The sequence below is a fragment of the Sturnira hondurensis genome, unplaced genomic scaffold, assembly GCF_014824575.4.
Source record: "Sturnira hondurensis isolate 20B ecotype Veracruz unplaced genomic scaffold, ASM1482457v3 Scaffold0002840, whole genome shotgun sequence".
Taxonomy (NCBI): Eukaryota; Metazoa; Chordata; class Mammalia; order Chiroptera; family Phyllostomidae; genus Sturnira; species Sturnira hondurensis.
The window spans coordinates 622,888-647,973 of NW_028075471.1; the positions used below are offsets into that span (position 1 = coordinate 622,888).

At 49.0% G+C, this 25,086-nt stretch overlaps 1 protein-coding gene across 8 annotated transcripts in view; it reads left to right on the top strand.

The window, feature by feature from the left end:
• The window catches only part of CACNA1D (calcium voltage-gated channel subunit alpha1 D), a 315,854-nt gene that overhangs the window by 216,213 nt on the left and 74,555 nt on the right, over positions 1-25,086 (top strand). For 4 of the 8 annotated variants that reach the window (XM_037040687.1, XM_037040680.1, XM_037040683.1 and 1 more), the window contains exons 10-20: positions 9,897-9,984; positions 10,212-10,271; positions 11,324-11,350; positions 14,707-14,867; positions 15,764-15,989; positions 16,106-16,313; positions 18,886-19,006; positions 20,790-20,904; positions 21,421-21,490; positions 22,316-22,382; positions 23,106-23,256. In XM_037040687.1, coding sequence (XP_036896582.1) covers positions 9,897-9,984; positions 10,212-10,271; positions 11,324-11,350; positions 14,707-14,867; positions 15,764-15,989; positions 16,106-16,313; positions 18,886-19,006; positions 20,790-20,904; positions 21,421-21,490; positions 22,316-22,382; positions 23,106-23,256 — 1,294 coding nt within the window. The remainder of the gene's footprint in view (positions 1-9,896; positions 9,985-10,211; positions 10,272-11,323; positions 11,351-14,706; positions 14,868-15,763; positions 15,990-16,105; positions 16,314-18,885; positions 19,007-20,789; positions 20,905-21,420; positions 21,491-22,315; positions 22,383-23,105; positions 23,257-25,086) is intronic. The other 4 variants (XM_037040684.1, XM_037040685.1, XM_037040686.1 and 1 more) reach the window with 2 other exon arrangements.

Below are 25,086 nucleotides of genomic sequence, written 5' to 3' on the forward strand. Positions count from 1 at the left end.
TGGGGAACTAGGAATGATCAATAATCCCCGTCAGAGGGGAACTGATGCCCAAAGAAAGGGAGGGAATGCTTGACACTGCACCTCTGGCCAGAGGAGAGCCTGTGTCCTCCTCCTCAGCGGTCCCAGGTCGGGGCCTGGAGCACTGCCCCTGCCTGCCTCCCGCTGCCACTCTGCCCCCCAGGCCTTGGTGCACGAGGCTGCCGTAGCCCTCGCCTCCCTTCCTCACCTGCCGCCTGGACCACTTTTACTGCGATGTCTGATTTGAGGGTTGGCTGAAAATAGTGATGGAATAGCTGTTTGAAAGCACAAGGCATGGACATTTTCTGGTCCTATTTGAAAGGGTTCTGTCTTCAAAATTTGGTTTCTCAAACTGCTTTCATCACAATTAAATTACCTCAGGGTGTACCTTCCAAGTGGCAAATATTCAACTAAAATCCATAAAGCACAGGGCCACAGTTGGAGCTGCATGTGGTAAACACACGGCCGAGACTCCTGTGCTCTCCGGAGAGGCTGCTGGGTGGGAAGGCCCGGTGGGGAGGGCCTGCTGCTCCCCTAGGGCTGCTGGGAGCGGTTGTCGGTCCTGGGTCGGTCTCCTAAGCGCTAAAGGGAGACGAACTGGGGGGTGGGTGCCCTGCCAAGGAGAAGGGGGTGAGGAGGCACTCCTGCCAGGTTTGTGGAGTCCTAAGTCAGGGTTGTTTTGCTTGCTTTGAATGTATTTTAATTACAAAAATAATATTTACCCACTGTAAAGAATTCATATAATAGCAAAGACATAACATTCTCTCGTTTCTCTTCTGAGAGAGAACCAGACCTGACAGTTTGGGGCCTGTTCTTCCCAACCTCATCCGTGCACGTAGGGACATAGGGCTTGGTATAGACAGCTCGCTCACGGGTCCTCACTGGGAGATCGCCCAGCACAGCAGGTTCTGCACTGAACAGGAGTTCAGTGAAGAGGAGTTTCTCACTGAACTGTGTGCTGCAGACATCTTTCCATATTTTTAAAGCAGCACCTAGACTATTTTCAATAATTTGCTAATATAAAGGCTGTAGCAGTGGGCTGGATATAACACCTGGGCCTCCGCTCTGCAGCAGTTGTCAGAGTTGCTGTGGTTGCCTGACTGGCGTCTTCTATACCGTGAGACGGTGTGCGCTTTGGGGCGGCACCGAGGTCTCCTCCTGCCCTTCACTGTGTGGCCAACACCTGGTGCAATGTTTGTCTCAAATACTATTTGTTGAATGAAAGAACACAGAATAACGTCTCACATTTATGAAGTGCCCGCCATGTGTCAGACACTGTTTTAGGGCTGTGAGTGCGTGAATCCATTATTCCTCATGCAACTCTGTGAGACAAGGACTTAACAGATGAGGACCCTGAAGCACGAAAGATGTTGAGTAGCTTCCCAGGACTCCATGACTATTAAGTGGCAAAGCTGGGATTTGAACTCAGCTCTGGCACAGTGTTCACATTAGCCATTGTTAATCCCCACAAGTGCATGCACCTGTGTCTGCACCCTCACGTTCACATTCTTGTGGGAGATTATCAGAAAGGGTTCTGCTGGGTCAAAGGGCATGCCGTTTAGAAATAGGGGTGTTACGCCCGTGATGGCAGGTTTCTTTCCCACGGACGGTGTGTGCAGGTGGTGTCCCCTGAGGGCCCCAGTCCACTTGGCATTCTTTCTGCTGCCCCACACTGCCTCTGCAGTCTCTGCCCCTGGAGTGGTGGCCTCTACAACAAGGACTAGCCAGCATGGAACGACCACCACATCGCAGGGCTGGAAGCTGATGGAGACCCTGGAGTCATCTCTCTGGCGACCTAGCAGCCATAGTGGCTGACCACACCTTGCCAAAGCTGAGCACAACTCTAAATAACCGTAGCCACTAGTTTCCTCTTAAAACAACCCTTTATGAAGTGTAGGTCCAGCTACTGTTAACATGTCATGAGTGATGAAACTAAGGCTTAACAAAGTCAGGTAACCTGTCTGTGGTCATCTAACCTGTGAGTACAGGGCTGGGATTAGACCCGGTGCGTCCAAGCCCAGCGCCCACCTTGCTGACATCCACATGCCCTGTTCCCGATAGCGGTACGGGCTGGGCGCAAAGGTCAGCATCCAGGACTCCTGACTCCTCTGAAGTGCCCTCTCCCTAACACCCTTCCTACCCTTCTTAGAGGGGAGGCCAAACGCTGGAAACCTTTGCTTAGACTAGGTTGAGTGTTTATTGTTAGTGGCTTGGTTATTTACTGCTGTTGGTTGTTTATTTAGGACAGATTCTTAAAGATAGGCATTTTGTAGACTAGCTATAAAGCGTGCACTTTCACTGCACTGGCCAGATCCTGAACTGTGGGTTTCCACGCAGGACAGTTTCAGGTTTTGCGTATCAAAGCCCAAGGATGTTTGTGCCTCTCAGGTCCTTGGGGCCTTGTTTTCATTGCTCTTGCTGCCCTCTACTGAATCGTAATGAAATCGCTTGTGTTCAACCTGAAGGGGTCACATTGGCCGACTTGCTAAAAGAGGATAAGAAGAAAAGGAAGTTTTGCTGCTTTCGCCAACGCAGGGCTAAAGATCACGGTAAATAGCTGAGCTTGACCCTTGTCCCCAGGAGACTCTTCTCCTGGGCCCTCTGCTGCCTGTGCTCACACATAGGCATGGTGTGATGTGCATGCCCCTGTGTGCTGTGTCTGTAAGATGCCTGTGTTTTAATCGCCTGATTTCTTTGAAACTTGGTTGTGTTGTTTTCTTCTTGTCTTTCCCCAAAATGTGTGTCTTTGCAAGACAGCATTGCAATTTCCTTTCTCTGTGAACTGTACCTTTTAAAGAAGCAGCTGAACCAACTCAGAAAATTTATTTAATTCAGCACGAATATTTTTAGACTGGAAGACAGACTTTTTTTTAAAAACACTTTTCTCCAAATGATGCTTCTTCATCATTTCATCTCAAATGTTTCAGTTTAGATGAAAGTCCAATGATGTTATTTGATTGATTTTTTTTTTTTCTTCAGGGTACATTTTTCAAATGGCCTCTTGGTCTTTCACTCTCTGGCAGGTTTGCCGAGGACCATGTTCAAAGTACTAGAGGCAGTTTCATAAATGAAGTTAAAAATAAAACTTCTAGGATGCAAAGATTTTTAGATACTTGCCTTTGCAAAGTAGGAATGAGGAAAGGGCCCAGGTGGGAAAGTTAGGTTACCAGCTATGCTCTAAAACAATTGTAAGCATAGCCCCTCCTGGGAAACCCTGGGGTTAGTGTGAGGACCATCCCTAGGCAGGGCAGTTATGCAAACAACCGGCACCCTGCCCTGCCTGCCAAGTCACCAGCGCGGTCCTGCAGCAGCATGAAGCTTTGCCTCTGCACACCATCCCGTCTACCTCGTTATCCTCGCCTCTTCCTCAACTCTGCAGGAAGAGTCTGTCTTGGACGGACTGCTCAGCAGGGACACAACGCCAGCTGCTAAGAGAGAAGAGCAGACTTGCTGCAATATTTTCTCAGGAGTGGCCTCTGCCACCTGTGGGAGCACTGAGTCCAGAGGTTTTGGGAATTGGACTTGAACGAGCCATGGGTGGTCTGACTGAGGTTGTATTAGAGCCCTGCTCCCATCAGAAGGACTGAAAGGAACAGGGACAGAGAGACTGCTGGATAAAAGTCCCTATCACTCTGAGAGCGTGTTGTGGCCCCAGGCAGAAGAGGACCTGAAGCAGGAAGTTGCCTGACCGTGGGCAGTGAGTTGTGGGCAGAGATGGGGCTGATTTGTTCAGCTTTCGTGTTTTCCAAGAAGAGGCTGGGCTCTCTGCAGCTCCTGGAGGCCTCTGCAGGAGGACTGGGCTTCAGCTAAGCAGGACACTCTGCCATGGACGAAAGAAAACACGTTTTCAGGGACCACTTACGACGATGGCTCTGGGTGGGTCACAAGGAGAGGATGGGTGGTTTCTGTCCCCAGAAGAGAAGGGAACCCTCTTTGGGCTTCTAGGTACCTGCCCTCCTCAGCCACTGCTTCGGCCCTATGGCTTTTCAAGGATTCTTGAGGCTGCTCTCTTAGCTTTCTGAGAAATCTGTAGGGAGAAGAAGCAGTGTAATATTTCCAGGAAACTTTCTGTATTTTGAGTAGGGGAGGTCTTTTGTTGACTGAGATACTCTGGGGCCCTGAGGCAGGCCCTGACATTGCTGGTGACAAGTAGGGCAGAGGCTGTTGTGTGGATGCTGTGCTCCCCGTGTCACTGGTCATATAGGAATAGTGACTGTCAGGGCACGATTCTTGCTTCAGACTCAGAAACCTTGGTCTGGCCTTGACCCACATTCTCCAGGAAGAGTCTGGCTTCTTTATAGCAACAAGAGTCTGTTACCCTGTGACAGCTAAGCATGTCACCACTAGTGAGCACAGGCAAATTCCTTCAGGGGTTGTCACGGCACTGCTCATGCTTGTCATGAAAATAAAATAAAAGCACAAGATCTTAGTTTTGGATCCCCCCTCTCCAAGGAAGGCAGACCGTGACTGCCCCTGCCCAGTTGTCAGCCTCACCGCCCACCCTGCCTTTGAACGGAGAGAGTGAGGAGCTGTAGGCTGAGGGGGCAGGGAGGGAGATACTGAAAGAATCTCCCTCAGTGTGCACAGAAGCCTGTTCTGTGGGGCCAGTGGAGGAGTGAAGCGTCTGGAGCCCCAGGATGTCTATGGGCCCAGTTTGTCCGGCTCGGGGGTCACAGGGGCTGTTCCTTCTTGTGCTTCTCCAGTTCCCAGGCTATTGTGCTGGGAGGTGACTTCTGGTGACCCTCCTGAGGAATTAGAGGGGACTCACAGTCCTCATTCCCTGCTCTCCTTGCAGAGCTGGGGGAACGCCAGGGAAAACCCCCCTCCCTGGTGCTGGGAGTAAAACCAGACAGCCTGTGGGTGTTTCCTCTTTACTCAGTTGTAGGAGGTCAGAGGTCATGGGTCTCAGAGATGGTATTACCCGACACCTGGTTTCTAGATTAGGTAACTAAGCCCAGGAAGAAAAGGGGCTGGTCCCCGTAACACCAGTGACAAAGACCAAGCTTCTCTGACAGTCTTCTGGAGTCTTGGCCTCAGTAGCCTCCATCACTGAGGGAAGTTGTTCTGAATTTTGCTGTGATTATTCACAGTGAACATAATTTGGGGGCTGCCTACTTGGACCTATACACAGACTTGTGGATCGTGTGTGCATGTGTGTGTATGAGTTGATTGCCCTCTGAATTCACAAGCCAGGCCAGTTTGGTTGAGAGGCATGTTGTCCTTTAGACTGCAAGTAGAGAGAGGATCATTCAGGCGTTGGTAGGAATGCTCGTTGTTGTGCTGGCCTGAGAACACGCATTTCCCTCGTTTATTTTGAGTGGCATTGCCTGTGATGGCATCGGGCCCAGTGTAAAGTGTTAGAGAAATAATGTGACCTGGGCTGCCGGGAAAGGCCCTGGCATCTCTCATCTACAGTCCAGGGTGCACTGGGCTGCTGTCTGGCCTCCTCTCCTGACTGACAGCAGCACCTAGGGCCCGTCCTCAGTGCCCCTGCACTCGAAACCCAAGTGTCAATCCTGGAGCTCTCCCCAGAGAGTGCAGTGCACGGAATAGATCACGAAGCAGGGGCCCTGAGCTTCCCCAATTTCGAGCAGGTAAATGGCACTACCAGCCAGTATCCCACTGCAGGCATCAGGCTTGTCCTCATGCCTAGGTTCACCTAGATTCACTGAAAATGGTTTTTAAATTTATATATTAAAAAAAAAAAGAACTTCCTCAACAAAGCTCAGAAATTCCCTGGAACGTGTGAGGAAAAGGACTTAACAGCTTCTCTGCATGCAGATGGTCTTAGTTAGGCTTGCTTCTGCAGGAGGGTCTGGTGCAGGCAGCTGACGCAATGGGGTCAGGGGTCAGAGGGGTCTGTGCTTGCTTCCTGATGGGTCTTGCCACTTGTCAGCAGTTAACACTGGATCCCTGCTGAAGGCCACAGAGGGCAGTTCATTTGGAGGAAAGGGCATATGTTCCAGTAATTTGTCCATGGGTTTATTTACTTGGGTTTCTATAATTTTTTGTTTTGATTTTTACAAAGTCTCGATGTCAGTTTGAATTTTGCACTACTCACGTTTGCTGGTGTGACTTTCAGTACGTGGTCAGGCAGTATGTCATGTTTCTCAGGGTTCACAAAGGTCATTAGGGCAGCAAGCCGATGCTGATGCATTAGAGGCTTGCTTGGCTTTGGGGACTTTTTGATTTGTGAGTTTTAAATATATACCACGGTGTACACCAACATACACCAATACCAAAATGTATACCAGTGTATCACCTGTGAGCCAAAGCCACAGGGAGGGCGTAGCATGCAGGGAAGGTTGCTGAGGAGGGCGCAGGAGGGCGTCCTCATGTCTGAGCTTGTGTCCCACGGCCAGCCAGCCAGCCAGTTCTCCCATCCATGAAATCACAGTTTGCTCATGTGATCTCAGAAGCCCCTTCTAGTACCAATCGTCTGTGATCCTCCTGTCTTCATTTTTAAAAATGTGGATGAGATCGTATGGGGCCAAGTGAAGTAAAACTTGTATCAGTTTATTCACATTAAAAACATGATTGTCCAGTGCAAGTGGAGGGTGAAATGTTTTAATGTCCATACGAGCTCCTCATGCCGCCGGGCCTGGTGTTTTCTGTACTGTGGGAGAAGGAAAGGCTGTCCTGTCGTGGGCACGGAGAGGCTGGAGTGGATGGAAAGGCTGTAGGGCCCCAGTCAGAGTTCCGTTCCTCTGCTCAGATTTAGGGACTGGATCAAGGTCCATTTCCAGGACCAGATGGAGTCACCAAATCCTAGCCCAGTCACTCTCCTCTCCTCCCCACTCTCCCTGGCGACATCATTCTAGAGTAGATTTATTTATTATGGGTCTGTGGCTCTGTAGGTGTCAAGCAAGTGTAACAGAAAAATTGCTGTCCCCACAACAGGCTACGTTAGACCAGAGTAACTCAGTGTCGCACGGGAGAGATACAAAGCGAGAGCGAGTGGAAAGTGGGGAAGACGGTCACACCGAACGCCTCTGTAATGCACGTGGTTGGGGGGAGCGACACTGGGTGCAGACCATCCAGGGAATGTTGCTGTGCATGCAGAGAGCTCCGTGAGAGCTTTGCCAAGATGATAGAATTACTGTTCATGAGCCTCACTGATCACCTGATGCTGCCGACCTGTTCTGGGATGACCCACTATGGGGTGACCCACTGTGGTGTGATGCTCACTGTGTTTTTATCTCATTTAGTTCTGCCAGCAGCCCCAAGCTGTAGCTACTCCCCAGTTTACAGGTGGGAACATGGGGCCTTGGAGGAGCCCCGGTCACCAGCGTGGAGTTAAACTTAGATCTGGGCAACCCGAGCGCCCACGCTCAGCCAGTGCCCTGCCCCCCCTGAAGGATGGGCCGGCACCAGCTGGGGAGGCCGGAGGACCTCTCTCCATCACCACAGCCCTGCAGTGTGCCACACCACGTGTCTGTCATTGTTGCTGTTCGGGGATTTTGGTTTTATTTCTCATCTTTCTCCTCATTTAGTCTAGAGAGCAACTAGTACATGTTGGTCACAAATAGCTGGCACACAGCCAGAAGAGCCATGCGATGTCTCCTCCACCCCCATAGGCAGTTTGCACTTTAATCTGTTTCAGTCGTGTCGTTTGAAAAATGAAGCTTAGGAACGAAATGCTGCAACTGTATCGCTATCGTCATGGGACATGGCCCCAGAGGATAAAAAGCCATACAGATTTAGCTTGTTCAGAAGTCTGCTCTTTTCAAAATAATAACTAAAGTTATGATATGATTAATAGTAGAACCATGAAGTAGTTAACTGTGAGAGGTGGAAGGACCCTTAAGAGTGTGGAGTTAGCAGACCAGGACACTAAAGCCTGGTGGGGGGACTGTGTCCCATGCAGAGTCAGGACCTGACTGGGGCCTGAAAACCCCCAGCCCCCGCTCCCAGCCTCTGCCCTCTTAGACCACCAAAGAAAACATTCCACCGAGATGGCTCATGGTCATGTTTATAAGGGTCTCCCACTGTGATTTCTTCATCCTGTTCTTGAAAAGAAGGCCGACCCTATGGGCAGAACCTATAACAATGAACTGTGTTGAATTTTACAACTTTTTAGTCTTTCTTCTGAAGCCAAGGCATGGGACAGCTGTGCAGAGGAGAGTTGCGGGAGCATCTTTGTGTGTGTGTTTCTGTGGAGCTTTCTGCTAAATGGTTTTCCATGATTGGATTATTGGTCTTGGTTTCTTTTTGTCTCTGGATTTTTTTGTTGTTGTTGTTATTTTGCATGGAGTTGTGAAAAAGTAAAGTTTGTGGTGGTTTCTTTTGACCTAAGGAGGAGAAAGGTTCAAGAATGCCAGTTGTGTGATGTGGGTCTGTGATTCTGCTCATGGGGCCTTTCCTTTGAAACCTTTGCCTAAACGTTCCTGCTGAGACCTCCACCCAGGCAGGCCCAGTCCGCGGGGGGCTGATAAGAGGAAGGCGATCTTCGCTGTTGCCCTCAGGAAAGATGCTCCTTAGACCTCTGGGCCCTTTGAGTCACGTCCCCCCACCCCTGTCATTCACACCAGGCCTGTCACCAGAACAGGCTCAGCAGACTGGTGGCTGTGCCCACGGAGCCCACGGACCCAGCTCTTCGCCCTCCTTGCCCGGGCTGACCCCAGTCTCCAGTATAGCGCTCAGGCACCACCACCAGTGTTTGTGGATGAAACCGAGGCGTCCTTGCTAAGAGGGGCCATGCGGAAAGAGGCCACAGGGGGAAGGCCACCTTATTGACGCCATCAGGTCTATAAAGACGCTTCCAGTTTGAAATTATGCATCAGGAAAAAGCGGTGCATGTGTTTGGGTGACTCTCCCAAGTTTTCATCTTCCATGGTCTCTCCTAATACCAGAGCAGAATTAGTCGCTCCTTGCCCAGACCCCTGAGAGGGCTCTATGTTTCCACATCTCACAGTTAATTGAAGTCCATCGGGGGCTTGCCTCTCCCCTGGGCCCTACAGGGCAGGGGCAGTGCTGAGTCCCTGTCTGTGCCCCTCATCTCCTTCACCGCCTGGTCTCCAGCACTTGCTCATGATGTGTATGGAGTTAATCCAGTGGATGGGAAAAAACACCGAAGTGTCAGATGGTGGCTCTAGGGTGTTCCTGGGCCTCCTGACAATAGTGGGTGCATTTCCGCATTTCCTCCACTTCTCCTGCTCAGGACCCTGCTGTGCAGGAGGAAGACATGCCCAGGGACCCTGGCTGCTCTGGTCCCACAATCAGCTTTCCCCTCCAACCACTGGGTGCGGGGAAACCTCCTACCCGTAGGCTCTGCTTCCTACTGCTCTAGTCCTGGTTCCTCGGTAAGAGCCTCTGCGTGTTGGCTTCACAAGCTCAGCAGAACTTAGACATCACATAAATTAGCTAAAAATGGTTAGAGTTCTTAAATTTTAAAAAAGATTTTGTGCTAGGTACTTTCATGTACTTCTCCATCCACAATTCCTCCTCTCCTTCAATGTATTTGAAATGAGACTTTGGTCATGAAAGTGCTGGTCTATGCACAGATTTTCTAGTACACCCAATGGGGCAAGCGAAGATGTAGCTGTACCTGAGATGCCTTGGTGGCCTCTCAGTGCAAACCTGGAAGCCAGGAGAATGAGCTGGTACCAGGCGCAGTGACAGGATTGTTTTGTCCCTAGGCTGCTTTTCTTGGGAAGTATCTGGAGGGACAGAATTTGCTCCTGGTGGGGACCCTGGGCTTTCTGAGCAGATTGAGAAAGCAGAGGCTTTCCTGCGGTGGGGGTGCCTGACTCCTCAGCACTTCCTTTTGCTGGCCAAGCCCCTGAGGGCCCTTCGTCGCCCTCCTCCCAGGTTCCCAGGGGGTCTGCCTTGTCTCTTGTATCCGGCCCCCTCCTGGAAGGGCTTTCTTCTCCCCACAGCCAGCATGCCGACCAGCGAGACGGAATCGGTGAACACAGAGAACGTAAGTGGTGAAGGCGAGAACCAAGGCTGCTGTGCAAGTCTCTGGTGAGTGTCGGGCCTGCTTGCCCTCTGCTGTCGTCCTCTTAGAGAAGCACATGGGGTCGGGGCCACATCCTCAGGGGAAAAGGGGCGGGTGGGCTCACCTTGGACCCCTTGGTCCCTTTTCTACCCCCAGCCCCTCCCATCCCTCTTCCTCCAGAGCAGCAGTCCTGCTGAAGTGCAGCCTGCTGCACAGTGTGCCAGGTAACCCACCGTCCCACTGTGTCCACTAGGTGCTGGTGGAAAAGAAGAGGCGCGGCCGAGGCTGGGCTCTCTGGGTGTCGGCGGTGGGGGTAAATGCACCAATTCTTCTCCAAGTCTGGTGTTGGCATCAGTGCTTAGAAGAAGAGCTTGTATGGCAGGGTGGCTGACTAGAATGTGCTGCATATTTAAGCTTCCCTTCGTGCATGGGTTCTACCAACCCCATGCCCAGCAGCTGGATGGCGAGACCCTGCCCACCTCTGCTCACAGCACTTTCTCTTGGGAGCCTTGCACCACCCTTTTCTAATAGTGGGGGGTGCCATCCCATTCCCCCCATTGACGTGTTTTTCTGGAGGATTTGTACTGCAGCAGGGGGGGACTGGCAGGGTGGAATGTGCTTGTTTGGGTGGGCGGTGGGTTTCCAATCAGTTTTGTTTTCATTTTGTTTGCTTCCATGTGGTATCTTTTAGATCTTATCTCTGTAAAATATAGGTGTCTTTTTAAGAGAATTTGATCTCCTTTGCGGAGGTGCATAAAAATGATGTGTTATAGGCAGGATATTCAACAGTTCGCAAAGTGCATTTGCCGCCTTTCTCTTGCTCCATTCTCCCCACAGTATTTTGAAGTAGCAGGAAATGGGATTGTCTTCCCCATTTTACAGAATAGAACACAGAGGCCCAAAAAGATACACTGCTTGCCCAGACTCACACAGTTAGTGAACAGCGGAGCCAGGACTCCTAGTCCAGTGCTTCATTAGCCACAGCAGCAGCATATGCTGCTGTTGAGATGAGTGTCTGGTTGCAGGCGTGAGAGGCCTTGCTGATTTCAGTTTGGGGAACGTGGGTGGGAGCAGGGAAGAAGGACCCTTGACATCACTGCCCGTGCCTTGGCTGCTCAGGGTATCTGGCTAAGAGCCTTCTCTTTCTGGGGCCCTGGGGGATGCTCTGCCTGGCCTGCCTGGATAGGCAGCATCTCATTCCTGCTCCGCAAATAACCCAGCTAGCCCGCTGCAGGAACTGGGGGTGCTGAGTCCTGCTTCAGTGCATGGCTTTTCCGATATCTCAGCTGATATGATGGGTGGGGGTCGGTGGGGAGCATACGCTCAAGCCTTTCTAACAGGAATGATGTTCTTTTTGTCTTTCAGTCAAGCCATCTCAAAATCTAAGCTCAGGTCAGTATCTTCTTTCTGTTTCTTCTTAAGCAGGTGTGTCGGTTTGCTACCTTTAACTTCTGAATTTTACATGGAGTTGCTCTATGGGGCACAGTGTTCATATAGAAGATCCATGTGCCTGATGGACATTAAGCTCCAGTCTAGGAGAGCAGCAGAGTTAGTAGATGCCAGAGCTCTTGCCCCAGAGCAAACCAACAAGAGGCAGCAGTGAATAATTTCTTACCACTGACCAACCCTTCATATTCCCTGGAGGCACTTCTGTAGGAGTAATATGTCTTGTCAATTTTCTGCTTAAAGGTTTTTCATAAAAGGAGGTTCAAGATATTTTCTGAGGTGCTAGTAACGTTCTGTTTCTTGGCCTGGATGCAGGTTACATGGTCAATTGGCAAAAACTCATTGAACTATATATATACCTATGATTTGTGTATTCTTTCATATAAATGTTCTTTTTAAATTAAAACATTTTACCACTACATATAAAATCTAATTTGAATGTAGAACTAAATGTGAAACCTAAAACTGTAAACATTCTAGAAGAAAACAGGAGAAAATCTTTGATGTCTCGGATTAGGCAAAGATTTTCTTGGGTAAAACACTCAAAGCACCAGCCATAACAGAAAAAAAACCCCTGATAAATTAGACTTCATCAGAATGAAAACTCTTGCTCTTCAGTGGAAAATAAAAAAGATAAGCTTCAGACTGGAAGAAAAATATTTGTAAAACATTTGATAAAGGACTAGTACTTTGTATATGGAGAGAAAAATATATAAAGAATAGTGTCTATAATAAGGCAACCCAATATAAAATGGAAAATAGATTTTAAGAGGCATGTTATCAAAGAAGAGAGATGGAGAGTAAGCACATGAAATGACCATTGGTCATTAGGAAAATGCAAATTACAATCACAGATATCACTACATACCTATCAGAAAATTCTTTATACCTATGGGTCAAATTTAGAAGTCTGGCAGCACTTAGTTCTGACAAGACTGTGGATCAGTGGGAATTCTCATGTGCTTCTACTTGTCAGATGACAGACATTTTTAAAACAAGTTGGCAGTTTCTTATAAAGTTGAACGTATATTTACCTTATATCCCACTTCTAAGATTTATGTAAGGGAAATGAAGATACATGCCTACACAAAAATTTTTATGTGTTTATGGCCGTTGTATTTACAATTGCCAAAAACTGAATAACTGAAATGTCTGTCAGATGGCGAGTGGTTAGGTAAGCTATAGCTCACCCCTGTGGTGGAAAAATGCTCATCGGTAAGAAGGGAAAACAGATAGAAGTGACAACACAAATGAATCTGAAAAGAATTTTTGCTGAGAGAAAGAAGCAGTCTCACAAAGCTCTATATTGTAGAGAGTGTATTTATAGGACAGGCTGATAAAGCAAAACCATAGGACCAAAAAACAAACAAACAAACAAACAAACAAACACCCACATCAGTAGTTGTCACGGTTTGGGGTGAGGAGAGGGGTTTGTTCCCAAAGGACCAGGAAGGAACACTTTGAGTGATGGAAATAGTCTAAATCTTAGCTGTGGTGGTGCTTACAAACAGTCTATCTAAAAAGAGTAAATTTTGATCATCTATAAATTGTATCTCAATAAACCAGACTTTAAAAATAAGTTTAAAATCTCTTCCAGGACTCCCTGTTGCCAGAGGGCATGTTAATCCCTTCATAATTTGACCCCTGGCTCATCACCTGGCTTTTTCTTTCCATAGTGCTTTCTTGCTCCCTACTGCTCTGTTTTCAAACAAACCAACATTTTCAAACACGGCTGTTTCTTGTCACCTAAGTCGCCTTAGTCCCGCAGTCTCCTCTGAGTGCAGTGCCCCCCCTGTCTCCCCCACCCCCCCGCCCTTCCCCACTGCCAACTCTGGAGAGTCAGCGCAGATCTCAGTTTTTCAGAGAAGGTGTCCTGACTCGTACAAAGAGCATTAGCAGCTCTTTTTGCTCCTGTCTCTGGTACCTTGGGAATAGCGCTTGGTACAGATTTATAATTTATGACCCCGCATACTTTGGACAGGGGCCCTGGGACCATGTCCATATCTCCATACGCACAGTGCCTGGCATGGAGCCTGGGCACTCAGCACTCAGTGAGGGGCAAGATCGGCAGTGCTGCAGGATTTCAGGTGACCTTATTGTCACATCCGTGAGAGACACCTATGCCTGGTCACTGCAGCAGAGACCCACCAAGGCGGATCTTACTCAGGCTAGTATCCACATTGCTAGTGTGTGCTGAATTATTCGAAGGAATCCAGCCTGGAGAGGACAGTCTTTATTTGTCCTCTGTATAACTTTTCTTTGCTGGGCATCTTGTTTCCAGCTGCTGTTACCACTGGAAACCATACAGCAAGAGCAGTAACAAAATGTGCCTTTTTAGTTCTAAGTCTTGCTGAAGAGTTAGCACAGCGCTTTCTTTGCCTGGTCTCCGGGTTTTGGTGCCTGTAGCCTAACAGTGCAGCTGAGTCAGCCACAGCTGCTGCTTGGACACAGCCTGGAGAGTCCTCTGACTCAGGCGCCTGGAGCACAGCCCCCTTCACCAGCCGGTGCTGGGGCAGGGATGTTGCCACAGAGAGACAGGGTAAGGGAGAGAATACTTTCCCTCAATCCAAACTGGAACTGAAAGGCAATAAAGGACATGCTACTTGTCTGGTTGGCTCAGCTCATTTTATTTGCATGAAAACATGATTCAATATTGGCCCTTCTCCTAAAGGTATGTTTTGAACATCACTAGTGAGAAAGGGCACCTGATGACTCAGTATGAAGACTCATGTCCTACTCAGCTTCGACAGCTCTGAGAAATCTCCCAGATTTAAGGAAGGACTGAAAGTTTCCCTAAAAGAAAAACTGTGATTTGGGAGCACTCCACTGCCTGATAAATTTTGTATGATGATTGGGAGGCTGTGAGAGAGGTAATGACAAGCTGAGTGGCTCTGTGCACCAACAGATCCACGAACCAAATGGGGGATGTGAACTGCGTATGCGCGCTAGCTCGGCTCTGCATCTGCACACGGGTCTGGGAATATCTAGGTTTTCTAACTGGCTTGAGGGCTCAGTATGACAGCTTGTGGAGTTCTCTGAAGCCATAGTAAGGAAACTGATAGCATGATCAAATCAAGATATAATACTTTAAAAAGTTTTATTTTAAGATCAACGTAATTTGTATTCTGAGGTCTGTTCATTTCTCTGCCATTTTTTCTGTCTTTCCTTCCCACACCCTGGCCCCAGTCTGGGCCTCCTGTACTGGGCCTCTTGGGGTGGGAGACAGATGGTTTCCCAGCGATGTCTGGTGACAGACAGGGCACTGTCTGTCATTCGGGGAGTAATGTCTGCCTCTCTTTCAGCCGACGCTGGCGTCGCTGGAACCGATTCAGTCGCAGAAGGTGTAGGGCTGCCGTGAAGTCTGTCACGTTCTACTGGCTGGTTATTGTCCTGGTGTTTCTCAACACCCTAACCATTTCCTCCGAGCACTACAACCAGCCCGACTGGTTGACGCAGATTCAAGGTACAAGCAGGGGGCCGTTCTCTTTTTGACCCTAATGAGGGATCCCTGAGGCTGTGAACTACGCTTCAGTCTCACCTGCCCGATGTGTGAAAGGGTGCAGGAGCATTTCCAGTGTGCGTTAACTGGAAGCACGGGGTGCACGTGGCGTGGAGGGGCAGGCTGGGTGTGGTGAAGGAAGCACCTTGGAGCTGACGAACACCAGGGCATCTCCTTGTCTTCACCCTGTGACCACGTAGGATCCAGGAATCTTCCAGTTGGAAGGGACCGCCATCCCTTCTCCCCTCCCCCACTAAAAGGAAGCTTTATTTTCCCTTGTTCTTGGCAAGTGGTGATTGTTCCCCTGCCTTGACTATCCCAGCAATGGGGTGTGGTTTTTGTCCCCAGAGACAGCCCTTTCTGAATGTGACAGTTTTGAGTCATTGAGAAGCCCTGTCTTACATCAAATCAAATCTATTTCTGTCCAACTCTCCAGCCTGCTGGGAGGTATTTTCTGCCAATAGAAATGACCTTGATAGGCAACTGCTTCTTATGTTGTGGTGCTGTAGACAAGACTGGACAGATCTTTTGTGACTGATGGAAACAAAATATAGTATGATGGACTAAATGGAGAAAGCGTCAGAGATTATGTGGTAAACTGCCCCTCCCTGTTTCATAGTCAGTGAAACAGAGGCCCAGAGACACCGAGGAATCTCTGCAGAGTCGCTCGTCCAGGGCAGCAGTGGCAGCAGGACTAGGACTTGGCAGACAAGCAGACCACACATGTTAGTGCCACGTTTCTGTAATGGAGGCGCTGGCAGAGGCTTGGGCATTTCCAGCAGGGGCTGGTAGGGAAGAAGCAGAGCCTGAGCCACTGCAACAATGAGATCCCATGGACAGGAGCCTCTTTGTCTTTCCAGATATCGCGAACAAAGTCCTCCTGGCTCTGTTCACCTGTGAGATGCTGGTAAAGATGTACAGCTTGGGTCTCCAGGCGTATTTCGTCTCTCTCTTTAATCGGTTTGATTGCTTCGTGGTGTGTGGTGGCATTACGGAAACCATCTTGGTGGAACTGGAAATCATGTCTCCCCTGGGCATCTCTGTGTTTCGCTGTGTGCGCCTCTTACGGATTTTCAAAGTGACCAGGTGAGGACACGTGCATGTCGCTGCAGGTGTTTTCTGGCTACGAGGTGGTGGTGAGCCACATCCCTGGTTGGGCGATGTTCTGCGTTCTGGGCTAACACCCTCATCTTGACTTGCAGGCACTGGACATCCCTGAGCAACCTGGTGGCATCCTTGTTAAACTCCATGAAGTCCATCGCTTCGCTGTTGCTTCTGCTTTTCCTCTTCATCATCATCTTCTCCTTGCTTGGGATGCAGCTCTTCGGTGGCAAGTTTAATTTTGACGAGACACAGACCAAGCGGAGCACCTTTGACAACTTCCCTCAAGCACTTCTCACAGTGTTCCAGGTGAGCCCCTGCTCCCCCGTCTGCCTCTCCCCGAGGAGCACGGAAGCAGGTGCCTTCTTGTCTGTCCACAACTCGGGAAGACGAAATAATTTCATTTTCATTAGTAATCTCTGCCCCAATAATGCTATGACAAATTTTGTGCCATCTAAGCCGTTTCTTTTGCATGTTAATCCAGCTGTCTACGGGATGTGTGATTTAATGTTTTCGTCAGCCCACTGGCTCTGAGGTTTCTGTGAGATAGGCTCTAAAATCCCTTTCTGGTTCTGTGCTAAGTTTTGATCGTGGGCAAGCTTTGTTATCCTGGCTGTGACAGATGTATGCAAAGAGGTAAATTGTAGAGCCCTAACGCTTCCGTAAAGTCAGGGGAGTCGGGTGATGAAAAAGCTGTGACAGCCTCCTGCCCTGTAGTTTGCCCTCCGTGTGATGTAATGAGGACACACAGACTCTGAGGTGTCGGTGCTTTGGGGGCCTTTGTGGGCAGTGAGGCTGCGAAGCAAGCGACAGTGTGAGACAGACTAGCAGCCTCTCCACCCCTTCTGGCCCTAAGCTGAGTTGTTCTAACCCCCTCGTCATCTTCCCATATTGTGAGCCAGGGCCCCTCTGTGCACAGGGCCTGGCAGATACATTTAAAGCCCCATCCGCGCGTGTGGTTTTTCACATGCCACGTTGGGGAGTGTCGGGGCCCCGCTGGGGAGGTGGCCAGGCCAGTGAGGGGGGCAGTGGGCATTGAGGGCCCGGGGGGCTCTCTCAGTGCTCAGCTCTGACCCTGGAAAGTCATTATCCTTTTCTGAAGAAGAAAGAAACAAGAGGCTACAGGGAAGGGATCTCCAAGATTCTTTCACACTTAATCATTTTGAGGTGAACGAACTATCTATCAGTGCTATAGGCTCTGACAGAATTATACTTAATTTTGAAACTTTTTTGAGATTTTTTGAATTACACTTAATTTGGGGCCACTGATTAAGTCTTTGATTTTTCTGATTTCCTTCAGAGGAACCTGTGTGGTGGTTGTTTTGTAATATATGTACACGGCACAAAATTCAAATGTTGTAAGAAGATATAAAGCAACAAGCAAGTCTCCCCACCCACCAATTCCCCTTCTGCGAAGCAACCACCATTAAATAGCTTCTTGTATACTCTGAGCTATAAGTCAATTAACCTGCCTACAGATGAATGTGCACAGATGGTAGTGCGTTCTGCGTGCTATTTTCCATCTTGCTTTTCACCACTTAAAACGCCCTGTAAAGCCTTCTCTACTGGTTGGTAAAAGGCCGTTACTCCTACCCTGTGCTGCATAAATCCTGTGGGTTGGACGTGCCATGATTCGTGGAGCTAGCCTCCTGCCGATAAATATTTTGTTGTGTCTGGCCTTGCCTCAGTGGGTGACCTTGAACATACACCAGGAGACACATGTGTGAGTAAATCTGTAGGATGATTTCTGCTGGTTTAAAGGTGTGTCTGCTTCCAACGTTGATGCTCTACTCAAGGGCACACTCATTCGCCCTCTGGGGATGGAGTGTGGAGCCTGCCCGTGGCCCCGCTTCTTTTCTGGGTGTTTCCTGTCTGATCAGTGAAAGTGCAGTCTTGTTGTTTTAATTCACATTTCTCTTATTCAGGAGTGAACCTGAATGTCTTTTCAAGTGACGAAGAGCCATTTATAGTTTATTTTCTGTGACTTGCTTTATCCTTTCAAATCATTTGCCCATTTTTCTGCTTGGTTTTGACCCACGGCAGTTTTAATTTTTAAAGTATCTAGTCCAGAGAGATGATCAAGGAGAATGCTCTCTCCTGTCTCTCTTGCTGTTTCTTTTCTGGAAAATAGTGTATTTTCACATTTCTGTTAATGTTTATCTGATTCTATTTCATAATGGATGGAATTATCAAGTACCAGTAGAGAAGATTATATATTTGAAATTCAGGTAGTTATTAGTATCTACCCATGAGATAGCTTCCCCTTCTGGGAAGCAACCACCATTAAATTATGTAAATTTGCATAAGATACTTAAGAGAATTCCCTGCCTGTAAAAATTTATAGATATAATTCTCCATTTCCACACGTGGTTAACTACAATATGTAGAATACTAGGCAGCAGTGAAAAAGAATGAAATGAAGCTACTGACACAGAGGTTCTCCAGAGTATACTGTTGAGGGGGAAAAAGAGCAAAAAAATTATGTAGTATGATATCCTTTATGTCTAGTAAATCAGAGAAGACACCAACTGCCTGTTTCCTCTGAGTGTGTAAATGTGTGTTTAAGTCCGCAGGTAAAGGCCCTGGAGAGGGTCAGCCCAAGAACGTGCTCACTGGGGAGGGGACTAAAACTGGGCTGGGCATCCTTCAAGAGTACGTAAGCCTTACATGTATGTTATTTTCACTGGAATGATTAACTCATCTGTTTGTTTAATTTAAAAATAATGTTTTGAAATCTCTGAGGGTAACAGGTGGATTTGCTTGGTGCAAACCAGACTCCGAAAGGCAGTTTCAGCCAGATTTAGGCAGCCACCAGGAGCTCTGGGAGAACACCTGGGCCTGTGGGTCCACCTGCCGGCTGATCCAAGTTTTGGCTTCTTAGATTCTGACAGGCGAAGATTGGAATGCTGTGATGTATGATGGCATCATGGCGTACGGGGGCCCGTCATCTTCAGGAATGATCGTCTGCATCTACTTCATCATCCTCTTCATTTGTGGGAACTGTATCCTTCAAGCTGACCAGGCTCTGCCGTTGTCCCTGTCGTGTTTTGTTGTTCCCTCTCTAGATCGCCCCATTGGGGTGCTGGCAGCTGTTGTGATGGGGAGGTGGGTGCCCTTACCTTTTCAGTCAGCTCTCCTTCACAGTTGCTGGGACAGCAGAGTGGAGGCGGAGTCCCCGTTAGGCTCTGAGGAGTGACAGCAGCCTTGGGCAGGGATCCTGAGACTGGGCAGGGACTGCCCCCGTGGCCGCCCAGCCTGGTGTCACGGCTCCTGCACAGGTCCCTGCCCAGGGGAACCACAGGGCAAAGCCAGGTGGTTCTTCATGCCATCATCCTTGGGGGGCTGGGAACATTGCTGTCTTCGTAGGGACCCACCTTCAGTGGATGGACCTAAGCACCCCTGAACCGAATTTGGCCTTGCTGGGCTGCACATTTTTGAAAGTCAAATATCTGTTGGCTGGTTGCCGTATCATGCAGTGGAACTTTTCTTCAACTTGTTTATTCCTTTTCACTGCCAAGAAGTGCTTTCTAATCCTAGACTTCTGGAAGCTCAATCTCTCTTTGGAACTATTATGACCCATAGCCATTGCTTGTGTCTGCTTTATCTCTCTGTCCTCCCTGCCTAGCCCAAGACCTGGCACATGGAGTCCCTCAGTACATGTTTGGTGGAAGACCTATTGGAAGAGCTATCTCAGAGGTGATGCTAGACTAGCATCTGAAAGTCAATGTAATTCACTCGTGTTTCTGTCCCTTTAAAGACATGAACAGATTAGTCAAGCGGGAAATCCCCTAGGAGCTGTCTCATCATCGGTCCCTTGTGAGGTTGGGTTTGTTTACAGCGACCCACCTGAGACTTCAGGTTGCATGGGGCCTGTGGGCAGCGCGGTCCTGCTCCTCTCCTATCTCAGGGCCTGGGCTCCCGCGCGCACAGAGCTGGGCATCAGCCCGAGAGAAGCCAGAGAAGGGCGTCGTCTTCACTTCTGTGCTCTGATCCCTCTGCTTCCCGGAAATGGATGTAACTGCTGTGAATAAGAAACAGGAATCTTCTGATTTGGGAACCCTGTTCAGAAATTTTTTTCCCCCAATCCTTCATGGAAACCACGCACACAACATTATTGTAAAAACCTAAAACCTTAACAATGTGTTCAAATATTTAACTTTTTACTCTCTGAAAAAATAAAATTCAAGTACAGCAGACAAAGACTTTGCCACAGCGGGCCTATTCAGAAGAACAGCCTGCCACCCGCGGGCAGGCCCCTGCAGCCGGTGTGCGTGCGCGGTGCAGGCGTAAGGCATCCGCATTCTCGAGGCTGCTGAGCGAGCGAGGCTCAGACTGCTTGGAGCGATGGGATCATCATTTACATAATGTGTCGCCTTTAAAGGGGTCTGTTTTGGAAAACATGCCCTGAATAAATATGCTGTAGGTGGATGACTGTGTTTTAAAGGAAACAAAATGCATAAGGAGAAAATGCAAAATGCACTGGAAACTCCATGTTTATGTTGTAGATTGTCTTTTGCTGTGTGTAAGCACACATAGATTTTTGTGGATTTTAGCAAATCTTAATTTTGCTTCTTTCCAGACTGTCTTCCACAGTTTCCTAGTTTTTTTTTTTCTTTTTTTCAGAAAACAGGTATCTGGTCCTTTGGCTTTACCAGATGAATACAGCTCTAGGGGACACTCAGTCACCTGTCACCAGCCTCCTAGAATTCGGGGGCTTGGGGGGGTGATGTTGCTGTTGTTGACCATGCTTTAAACACGTGTTATCCCTTAAAATGTTCGAATTAGATATCCTACTGAATGTCTTCTTGGCCATTGCTGTAGACAATTTGGCTGACGCTGAAAGTCTGAATACTGCTCAGAAGGAGGAAGCTGAAGAAAAGGAAAGGAAAAAGATCGCCAGGTAACCCCACTTTGAGCTAAGGTGTTTGCTTAGGGGGCTACCTGGGGAGCCAGCTGCAGGTGAGGCCTGACAGAGCCCCGAAGACCCTGCAGCAGCTGCAGCCCTCTGTTGCTGCTTGGTGGTGACTGTGGGCGGCCACATGGGGCTGACCCGAAAGGATGGAATCTGGGGCAGAACCCAGTCCCTTGGCTCTCGTTGCAGAGCTCAGAGTGGGAGTCACGCATCCCCATGCTTAAAGAGTCACTGCAGTTAATTTTGGCTTCATAAAGTAAATGATGCATTCAATGCTGATTAGCTTTTGGATGAAAATTTTAATAAGATGATCCGTGTAATGAACCAGTGCACTGAATGAACAGGAAGCTGTAATGTGGGTTGTGCTATGTTCTTGCTGTTCTGGTTGTTTCCAATTAAATTCTGTCCTTTATCGGGCCACTGTTGATTCAGAATCCTGATTAGCAATTTTATTCACAGAACTGTAGTTACTTGGTTTTTTGTGTCCTCTTCTCTCCTCTGTAGAAAAGAAAGCCTGGAAAATAAAAAGAACAACAAGCCGGAAGTCAATCAGATAGCCAACAGTGACAACAAGGTGTGGGACCCGAAACACTGCTCCCTTTCTGGTTTCAAATGGTTCTGTTGCTATCACCAAAAAGGCACTCTCTCCACATGAAGGTGTCTGTCTGGTGTGGTGTCTCGGAGTGTGACTGTGGTGTGCCATTTTTGATGCTGCCTTCTCTGGGGTTCTGAGTGAGTTCAGGCACTTAGCTGGTTGTTAGCCAATATTTTACCAGAGAACCAGTATGTAAAATATTTGACTGGTCTTTGACTTATTTGTCCTTTACTGGACTTACCTGGTCAGAGCTGGCCTAGGTCAGTGTCTTCTCAGGATTTAAACCAAGCATTGTCGGTAGATCTCTGTCCCAGAGGAGACTGCAGGGCCAGGGGTCTGTGTGCTGAGGCTTATACTGTCCGACTTGGTCCTGAGTGCAGCAGCTCTGGATTTTCATTCATTTTTGGTGGTTTGTTCGCCGAGTCAGTAAACACTTGTTGTGTGGTTACCACGTGTCAGATACAGGGGACTGAGAGTGAACCAGACCAGCGAGGCCCCTGCCCACGTGGGGCTCCCTGTCTGGAAGGGAGGCAGCAGCCTTCAGTGCGCGGCTGTGCTGGGTGCAGCGACGTGGCTGGGAGGGGTCAGCCCAGTGTGCTCCTCATCTGCCCTCAGGCCTCCGACTCCCACAGAGCTGCTGCGTGGGGCACCTCTGCCCCTGCACACTCACTCACGTTCTGCGCACACGTGGAAGAGGGTTCCTCTGCCCTGTGCTGAGTGGCAGGGCTGCATCCTCACCACGGCCCTCTAACATGCCTTTTAGTCAGAATCCCCCCTCCTCCCAAGAACTCTGTGTCATCCTAGGTTACAATCGATGACTACCGAGAAGAGGATGAGGACAAGGACCCCTACCCACCTTGTGATGTGCCAGGTATGGTGGCGGGGCTGGAGACAGGTGGGACGAGTGACGTGGCTTTGCCACCACCCTGTGATCAGCGGCTGAGTCTGTGACTGGTCAGCCTGGCTGGAGCACACTCTGGGTAGGCCACTGAGGTCACCGAGGCCATGAGTCCAGTCACCTTTTTCTTTTTCTCTTGGTCATGGGAAGTTTACATAATGCAAGTTCCAGGTGGTGGGAGAGAAAGTGTAGGTGGGTCAGGAAAAGGCCAGCCTTTGCTGGGAAATCTCTCTAGGAGGCAACCAGTTATTATTACTCATTTGGCATTTTCAGATGTGACCAGTGCTTTTGTTGGCTGATGTAGGAGGGACTGTGGGGCTGCGGGGACTGATCACGTGTGGCTTGAAGCCCCACACAGCGTTTCAGACTGAAGCTGAACAAGGAGGTTACTAGGGACACAGAGTGTGTCTGGGGATGGCGGTGAGCATCCCAGTGCTGCCGCCTTTTTTTTTTTTTTGGACTGTGCTCAGATCTTCACCCGCTGGGGACCTCATTTCCACAACTACACACATTCACACACAAGCAAGGTTCTCAGTCCTCTGCCTCCCTATCACGTTGTCCCTATTCTAAAAGGTTTTGGTTCATGTAAGCTGATAGATGTTAAAGTGTAAGCTAAATTCTCCTGTGAAATTGAGAATAATTAAAACCCAAACTCAGCCTTTGTGTCATGCCTATAAAAAAGTGTCTCATTTAAAGTAGATGAAGAGGAAGAGGAAGAGGAGGAGGAGGAGGAGCCTGAGGTTCCTGCTGGCCCCCGTCCTCGCAGAATCTCGGAGTTGAACATGAAAGAGAAGATCGTCCCCATTCCTGAAGGGAGCGCTTTCTTCATTCTTAGCAAGACCAACCCGTAAATACCCTCTTTCTATTCTCTTCATGGCCGAGTCTTACCTGTGACCTTATAGGTTGCGTGATGGTGTCTAGGGATGGGGTAGCCCCCTTCTGTACCTAATAACATCAGAGGGCCCCTGCCCCTTCCAGCCTTAACACCTCCTCTGCCCCAGCCTTGCCTTTGTCCTTTGCTCATCTCTTCCTGGCCTTTTTGTCCAGGATGTAGGTGCCGCAGGGGTGTGGCCAAGTTCTGGGAGGAGCTCATTCCAGTTTCCCCTTAGTCTCCACCCTGGGGTCAGCAGTGGTGGAACAGCTGCTTCTCCATCAGAGCCCATGGCCACCAGTGAAGTGTTTCCCACCCAGAGGACCATTTCTTCACAAGTGGGTCTTCTGCTGAGATGCTTTGCCGGGGGGGGGGGGGGGGGGGGGGGGGGGGGGGGGGGGGGGGGTGACTTCTGCCCAGCATCTTCATCCTGAGATCTATTACAGTTGATCACTTTTCCCTCTTGAGACTTAATGGCAATAAATAATATGCTCAATGATATTTTATAGGTTGAGCTAGTCAATTCAGCTTGATGATATCCTGCTTAAAATAGCATTTTTCATGTTAAAATGATAAGGTGTTCACCAGGAACATGGCAATTACTCACAAGTACTGTAAAGGGAACACAGTTATTTACTAGCTGGTTTCTAGGTTTTAAATCATCTGGGGTAGAGTGAATGCCAGAGGGAACAAATAACTCCTGGAGGAGAGGTTTCTAGAATTGCAGAAGTATTTCTTGGCTGTCAGAGAGGAACTCTATGATTCAAGGCCCCAGGGAGGCACAGGTGGGAAGCAAGGCAACCTGCAGTCCTTAGAGACCTGAACATTTTAGTGGTAGTTTGTGCAGCCCATCACTGTTGAGAATTCAGGTGTCCCTTTAAAAAAATATTCAGCTGATGTTACTGACACCTACAGCTCACTGTGTCCTCTGTATTGAAGGAATGGATCGGTTTCCCCCCAGAGTGTGAGCACCCCTGCCCTCAGCTCTGGGAGGCCTTCCCCAGACTCAGTCGCTATCAGCTTGCAAGCCTTCCGGGGGCACGCCCCAGTCTTAAGCAGGCCCAAAAGGGGGGCTTTGAAACAAAGAGTCACTTTCCTTTAAAGCTGACTCCAGTTTTGAAAGTGAAAAAGATCTTTTCAAAGGAAAACCTATATGTATTCTATAGGCACCCCCCCAAAATATTGGAAAGCTAAAGTCAGATATTGAGGTTAAGGGTAGTCAGATACTAAGTAGCCCCCGGGACATCAGGGGTGGCAGAGCCATCCTGTGGGCCGACCTGGAGAGGTGCTTACATGACTGAAGGACTCTGCCACACGGTACGGAGAGTCCTTGTGAGATCTTGCATGTCGAGGTAACTCTCACTTCACTTTCTCAGGAGTGCTCTTTATGGGTCAACTCCAAAAAATTAATAGTGCTACGGTGCTATGACTGAACCTCCTCATAACAGGATATTTGCCAAGCCTCCTTCCCTGCAGTCACGTTTCATAAGCCCAGCTGCAGTACAGGGGAGGGATAGCTCCCAGGCTTTGTGAGCAGATGCAGTGAGGAGTTCTGACCTCAGTCTCCTTTCCAGGTCAGGAAAGTAGGCACTGGGCTTCCTGGTACAGTGGGAAACATCCCAGTCAGCTCTGGGTTGGAAATCTGCCCCTGGTCCTTACTAAGAAAGTTCTCTCACGTGCACAAGCCTCCACTTCTCCTCCTTCAGACGGTGATGGTCCCCACACTTACAGACACAATGAGTGGTGTCTGTGGCTCTCCCACACTGAGCTGTGGCACCGAGGGCCTTCAGGGTCTGCCGTCCCGTG